Here is a 7,541-nt window from a genome sequence, read left to right as displayed (position 1 = left end):
AATGACATGTGATCACAGCCCCGCCCCCTGTATGACATCACTGATATAATATAATAGTTATATAATGACATGTGATCACATCCCCGCCCCCTGTATGACATCACTGATATAATAGTTATATAATGACATGTGATCACAGCCCCGCCCCCTGTATGACATCACTGATATGATAGTAATATAATGACATGTGATCACAGCCCCGCCCCCTGTATGACATCACTGATATAATATAATAGTAATATAATGACATGTGATCACAGCCCCGCCCCTGTATGACATCACTGATATAATATAATAGTAATATAATGACATGTGATCACAGCCCCGCCCCCTGTATGACATCACTGATATAATATAATAGTAATATAATGACACGTGATCAGACATCGCTCACATTTTCTATGACATTGACACTTTCTATCCTCCACATCGCACATATAAATTTTTTTCGGATTTGCAGCATTTTTTTGAAAATGTAAAATTTTTTTTTTCTTCACAAACCACATAAAATAAAATCTCTACGACAAATCTCACAAATTACAAGTCTTTTATTCCCTTTTAAATCTCGCTCACATTAGACGCTCCTCCACATCGCCTTTTGCCCAAACTTGGGATTTTATTAAATTTTTGAAAAATCTAAAAAAAAAAAAAAAATTTAAACCACAACAGGTAAGGACAGCGACCGCCGGATCGACCCTCCTCCCTGCCGCTAAAGCAGTTTTTCCCAAGCAGGGTGCCTCCAGCTGTTGCCAAACTACAACTCCCAGCATGCCTGGACAGCCGAAGGCTGTCCGGGCATGCTGGGAGTTGTAGTTTTGCAACAGCTGGAGGCACCCTGCTTGGGAAAAACCGCGCTAAAGGGTTAAACAGAAAGCCGTACAGCGTAGATATTACAGGTTTTATTCCCCCCCACACACATTTTGTGAGCGCGACTAATACTGGACAAACGCAAGTGTTACGGGATGGGAGGGGCCAACAACCAAACCTAAAAAGGGAGGGGGGGTGGGGTGATGTTAAGGAAACAACGAGGACCAGACGTTCAGCAGTTTGTAAGGCACTAGGAGCGGAGGACATAAAATGGCGGGAAGCACACACATACACACGCGGGTATCGGGACATCACAACGTCACATGCCGGTACATTTTTTTTTACGGTTAGTGTCTCGGTCGACGGAAGAAAAAAAATACAAAAAAAAAAAAATTCTATTGTGCAACCTGAAAAGTAAAAACAAAATAGATTTATATATATATTCATAGATCTATCGGAAAGGCGTAGAAAACCGAGTGCGCCGGGGGTCTGGGCTACAATGTAGCGCAGGGGGAGGAGCCGTCCCGTCCTACAATAAAATAAAAGACATTAAAGTGACTCGGAATAGAGAGGGATTAGCAGCGGTGTCCCATTTCAAGTCCTTTTTTTTTTTTCCGGAAGTTTCCACGCGGTTTTCCCATCATTCCCTTGACTTGCCGGCGTCTTGCTCCACACATCGCCTCGGTCGTCCCTACTTCGCGGCCCCTTCACGACATCCCAGATCCCTCTTCACAAAAGTAAAACCTTTATTTATTTATTTATTTTTTTTACTCCCGTGCCCCTCCCTTTTAATAATAATAATAATTATTATCATAATTATTGTCGGAAATTTATTTATTTATTTTGTCCTTTTTTCATGTTTTTTTTTTGGGGTATTTAAAAAAAATCGCGACCATGGTAAAACTTTAAAAACAACCACCTTCTAAAACGCGAGGGGGGAGGGCGAGAACCTAAGAGCGGTGCAAATGTAGAGGTATCCAGAGTGACCCCGCCCCCCCTCATTATAAAAGCAGGGGAGGGGCTTAGGGTGAGGGGTGGGAGGGGAAAAAAAAAAAAAAAACTAAGTGGGGTCTCCCTTTGGCGCAGAGTGCAAATCCACCGCAACGTCTCTGCCGATACTAAAAATGAAATCCAGAAATTAAAAACTAGAGAGAGTCACATGATGATCCCTAACTCTATAGACTCTGTATAAGCTTCTAGGTCTCTACGGCACCAGATCCTGGCGAGTATCCGAAAAGTCTAAGATCAATAAATACAGCATCTCCGGCTCCTCCGGCAAACGTCCGGCGCCCCCTCCCGACAGTCCAGAGGAGAGACAAGAATCAAACGTGGGCAAGGTCCAACCCCCAACAGATGGTGGAGGAGTCCAGAGGGTCCATCGTACCCAGAGGTGCCCCCTCTCCTCCTGGCTGGGCGGCCTCATGCCACCAGACGTCCAACAAATGAAGAGGAAGAAATGTTAGTCGACTTTATCCTTTGAAGTGTAAAAGTTGCCAGCAGGCGCCGCCATCTTTCTAATAGTCTGTGCCTTCCCTCCGGTCTCCTCCACAGAGATCTAGATGTAGGGGTACTGATTAACCTTCTGCGGACTCAGGGGGTATCCAGTGTAGACCGTGGAGGAGGGAGACGCAGGGATGTAAGTCTGATGGGCGAACTGTGCCTGGTACTGACTAGGGTGAAGACTTGGAGATGGAAGCAGCCGAGGTGCCATGCTGACGGGGACGATGCTGGCGGGATAGGCGGTGTGGCGGGCAGATCCTTGAGATGCCACTAGATGAGCCACGGTGCCAGTGGAGCCCAAAGCAGCTGGTGCGGTGTAGGTGTAGAGGTGCGGCTGGCTGGGCAGGTGGGCTGTGGCCGCCAAGTGAGGGTGAACCGCCCCGTGGCTGGGACTGTTGTGCGGGAAGGAGTAGGGAGCCTGGGCGAGGGTGGGTGTGATGTAGGCCTGCTGCCTCCGGTGGCTTCCAGACCGTTCCGTGCTAATGTGCTGAGACACCTGTGAAAGAAACGACAAAGAGAGAAACTCATTATCTTAGGTAATCGGCCGATCAGACCTGACAAATTAATCACCAATATCCGATCAGACCTGATGAATCCATCACCGATATCTGATCAGACCTAACCAATCACTAATATCCAATAAGACCTGACAAATCCATCACTGATCTCCGATCAGACCTGACGAATCCATCACTGATACCCAGATCAGACCTGATGAATCCATCACTGATATCCAGATCAGACCTGATTAATCCATCACTGATATCCAGATCAGACCTGATGAATCCATCACTGATATCCAGATCAGACCTGACCAATCCATCACTGATATCCAGATCAGACCTGACGAGTCCATCACTGATACCCAGATCAGACCTGATGAATCCATCACTGATATCCAGATCAGACCTGATGAATCCATCACTGATATCCAGATCAGACCTGACCAATCCATCACTGATACCCAGATCAGACCTGACCAATCCATCACTGATATCCAGATCAGACCTGATGAATCCATCACTGATATCCAGATCAGACCTGACCAACCCATCACTGATATCCAGATCAGACCTGACGAATCCATCACTGATATCCAGATCAGACCTGATGAATCCATCACTGATATCCAGATCAGACCTGATTAATCCATCACTGATATCCAGATCAGACCTGATGAATCCATCACTGATATCCAGATCAGACCTGGCCAATCCATTACTGATCTCCAGATCAGACCTGACGAATCCATCACTGATACCCAGATCAGACCTGACGAATCCATCACTGATACCCAGATCAGACCTGACGAATCCATCACTGATAGCCAGATCAGACCTGATGAATCCATCACTGATATCCAGATAATAATATAATTCAACAAGGAATTCAAAAGCAACCAAACCAAATTCATAGAAGGGGATAATAGTGAATGTGTTTCCTGGTGCCGAGTATTCACTAGACATAAACCCTTAGACATCAGGGCCCCAGGAGACACAAACCACTAGACAACATGGACCAGCAAAGGGGAACATAAAACACTAGACATGAAGGCCCTGAGGAAAGACAAACCACTAGACATCAGGGCCCCGAGGAAAGACAAACCACTAGACATCAGGGCCCCGAGGAAAGACAAACCACTAGACATCAGGGCCCCAGGAGACACAAATGACTAAACTCTAGGGCCAACAAAGCCTAAACAACAAAAACCAATAGACATCAAGGACCCGAGAACCCAAACTAGTAGAAACTATGGACTGAAAACCATTTGACACCAGGAAACAGGGCACAACAACCACTAAACACCAGGGAGACACAAACCAGTTGACGCCAGAACCTGGAGAAACAAAATTACTTGATATTAGGACCTTGGGGGGGGATCCTAGACATCAGGACCCGGGGAGACACAAACCACTAGACATCAGGGCCTGGGGAGACACAAATCCCTAGACATCAAAAGGTTAGGACACAAACAATGGACACCAAGGACCTTACCAGGGAACGTGGCCTGGGAAACGCAAAACACTAGAGGACAGGGCCCAGAGAACCCAAACCGCCTGACACCAGGTACTGCCCTAGGCCTTTGCTTTTCACAACTTCTATATCTGGCCCCATCCCACCCCCATGCTTTACCTGGCTGAGGTTGAGTGGCTGCTGTTGGAAGGCATGACCCACCGCTCTGGGCTGGCGATACGTGGCTGACGTGGTAGAGCTGCTGGAGGAATGTGTAGTGGAAGCCGCTGTGGAGGACGAGGATTTGGGTTTGTAGGAGTGGTGACTCGTGGTATCTGCAGAGAGAGAATCAAATTAGACGAGACTATTGGTCCCAGAGTAACACAGGACCCCTCCAGTCTACAGTGTTAGGATCAGAACCTACCCGGCTGCCTCCGCTCACATTCCAGTCGCCCCTCGCTGGGTTGGGTCTTCAGAGGTGGCACAATGATTGTGCGGGAGTTTGTAGAGCAGGGGAGATCCGGCTGGCATTTGGTCTCATGGGCAGCGGTATTGGACGTGCGTTTTTGCCCACTGGCAGTGTAGGGGCTGGTGTTGCTTGAAGAATCGGAGATCGGAGAATCGTGCACCGTGACGCAGCTGATAACGTTCCGGCGCTGCTTGGGGAGGCTGCGGAGTAGACAACATAGAGGGTTAATTACGAGACACAGGCTGGCCAATATGGCCATCACATCGCTCCTTCTATGGTGGTCACTAATTGGTGAGGTCATGTGATGCACATAACATCTGAGGGGCCGGAATAGACAGAGGGGCCATGGCTGCGATGGCAGAAGACAACGCCGTATGTGAGATGAGGGACAACACAAACACCCATCCTGCTCATCCCACACACAGCCATGGGGGGCAGTAAGCAGGTCAGGAGTGACCCCAATGTCTGAGGCCCCATGGCCGACCAAGGAAGCTCTACGCTGGGGGAACCCGGACAGAGGGACACTGGGGGGGAACCCTGGACGGAGGGACACTGGGGGGGGGGGGGGAACTTGGACAGAGGGACACTGGGGGGGGGGGGGGACTTGGACAGAGGGACACTGGTGGGGGGGACTTGGACAGAGGGACACTGGGGGGGGGGAAACCTGGACAGAGGGACACTGGGGGGGGGAAACCTGGACAGAGGGACACTGGGGGGGGGGAAACCTGGACAGAGGGACACTGGGGGGGGGGGGGGACCTGGACAGAGGGACACTGGGGGGAAACCTGGACAGAGGGACACTGGGGGGGAACCTGGACAGAGGGACACTGGGGGGGAACCTGGACAGAGGGACACTGGAGGGAAACCTGGACAGAGGGACACTGGGGGGAAACCTGGACAGAGGGACACTGGGGGGAAACCTGGACAGAGGGACACTGGGGGGAAACCTGGACAGAGGGACACTGGGGGGAAACCTGGACAGAGGGACACTGGGGGGAAACCTGGACAGAGGGACACTGGGGGGAAACCTGGACAGAGGGACACTGGGGGGAAACCTGGACAGAGGGACACTGGGGGGAAACCTGGACAGAGGGACACTGGGGGGAAACCTGGACAGAGGGACACTGGGGGGAAACCTGGACAGAGGGACACTGGGGGGAAACCTGGACAGAGGGGCACTGGGGGGAAACCTGGACAGAGGGGCACTGGGGGGGGGACACCTGGACAGAGGGGTACTGGGGGGGGACACCTGGACAGAGGGGTACTGGGGGGGGGACACCTGGACGGAGGGACACTGGGGGGGGGGGGGGGACCTGGACGGAGGGACACTGGGGGGGGACCTGGACGGAGGGACACTGGGGGGGGGGGACCTGGACGGAGGGACACCGGGGGGGGGGACCTGGACGGAGGGACACCGGGGGGGGGGGGGGGGACACTGAGGGAGGGGGGGTTGGAACCTGGATGGAGGGAGACTGGGGGGGGGGGGGAAACCTGGATGGAGGAACACTGGGGGGGAGGGGGAAACCTGGCCAGAGGGACACTGGGGGGGGGGGGGACCTGGACGGAGGGACGAACCCTAAACGGACAGTCCTCACAAGGGGGGCACCGGGAAACAGCAGCAAGGAGGGCACTGAGGAACCTTGGATGGAGGGCACTGAGGACAATCTGACAAGCACCCAAACAATGAGCCAATAGTGTTTCTCACACAGAGCCTGAGTAGGAGGAGCCTGACAAATACCTGCACTAGTCCTGGGCCTGAAGGGGTGGAGCCCAAGTACATATATATGTACATACACACACATACATACACATATATACACACATACATATATACACACATACATACACATATATACACACATACACACATATATACATACACATATATATATATATATATATACACATACATATATACACATACACACACATACATACACACATATATACACATATATACACATATATACACATACATATACACACACACATACATATATACACACACACACGATTCCTTCATGTACAGGAGCTGACCTTGGGGCCACGTGTTTCTGCTCCTCCTCTTCGTCGGTGTCGCTGCTGATGGTGATGACGCTGACCGCCGGGCTGGGAGTGTCCGGGATGACGATCGTTTGCCGCTGATGGTCGACCCGCGAGGGACCCACCGAGCTCTCACCCCAGCCGCAGGTAATGGAGGGGCCGCACGGAGCGGAGTTCTGTGGAACAGAACAGCGAGGGGGCGTGTTCTCCTTTACCCGTTTGGAACGCTGGGGGGAACTGTGCGACTGGCTGGACGACACCTCGTAGGAGGAACTATTTCTGCAGGGGCGGAGTCAAAAAAAAAAAAAAAAGACAAAATGTATTAAAAACGAAAATTTACGAGTTTTACATAAAGCTGTTATGGTGGCAAAACTACAACTCCCAACATGCCCGGACAGCCAACGGCTGTCCGGGCATGCTGGGAGTTGTAGTTTTGCAACAGCTGGAGGGACACAGTTTTATTTCTCACCTTACTGCCGAGTGATGCTGCTTTTTGCGGAAGGAGGAGGAAGCACTGCTTGTTGGCTGTTGTCTCATGACGTGAGCCACACCCACATTCAGCGGCTGCGCTGAGGGTAAGGTCACATGACCCGCGAGGAGCGCCGGCTGCTGCATGATCGGATTATAGTGACCGCCATGGGCGTGAGTGTTTCTGGAAGGGGTAAAATAACATAATACAATAAGTTCAGATCCCATGCAAGTCCTAACTGCCACCACTAGGGGCGCTGTGCTATAGATACATCTGTATTTTGTTATATATTCTAGTAGT

At 50.9% G+C, this 7,541-nt stretch overlaps 1 protein-coding gene across 1 annotated transcript in view; it reads right to left on the bottom strand.

Annotated features, from left to right (window-relative positions):
• Positions 1-1,564: 1,564 nt before the first annotated feature.
• LOC130267782 (homeodomain-interacting protein kinase 2-like) overlaps positions 1,565-7,541 on the bottom strand; it is a 52,719-nt gene continuing 46,742 nt past the window's right edge. The window contains 5 exon segments of the mRNA XM_056517970.1: positions 1,565-2,803; positions 4,441-4,595; positions 4,685-4,929; positions 6,767-7,051; positions 7,242-7,424. Of these exon segments, the coding sequence (XP_056373945.1) occupies positions 2,363-2,803; positions 4,441-4,595; positions 4,685-4,929; positions 6,767-7,051; positions 7,242-7,424 (1,309 nt within the window). The 3' untranslated portion in view covers positions 1,565-2,362.

This window comes from Hyla sarda, chromosome 4 (genome assembly GCF_029499605.1).
Source record: "Hyla sarda isolate aHylSar1 chromosome 4, aHylSar1.hap1, whole genome shotgun sequence".
In the NCBI taxonomy this organism is placed as follows: Eukaryota; Metazoa; Chordata; class Amphibia; order Anura; family Hylidae; genus Hyla; species Hyla sarda.
Note: the sequence above shows the minus strand (reverse complement) of the source record. Positions and strands in the feature narration are given on the sequence as shown.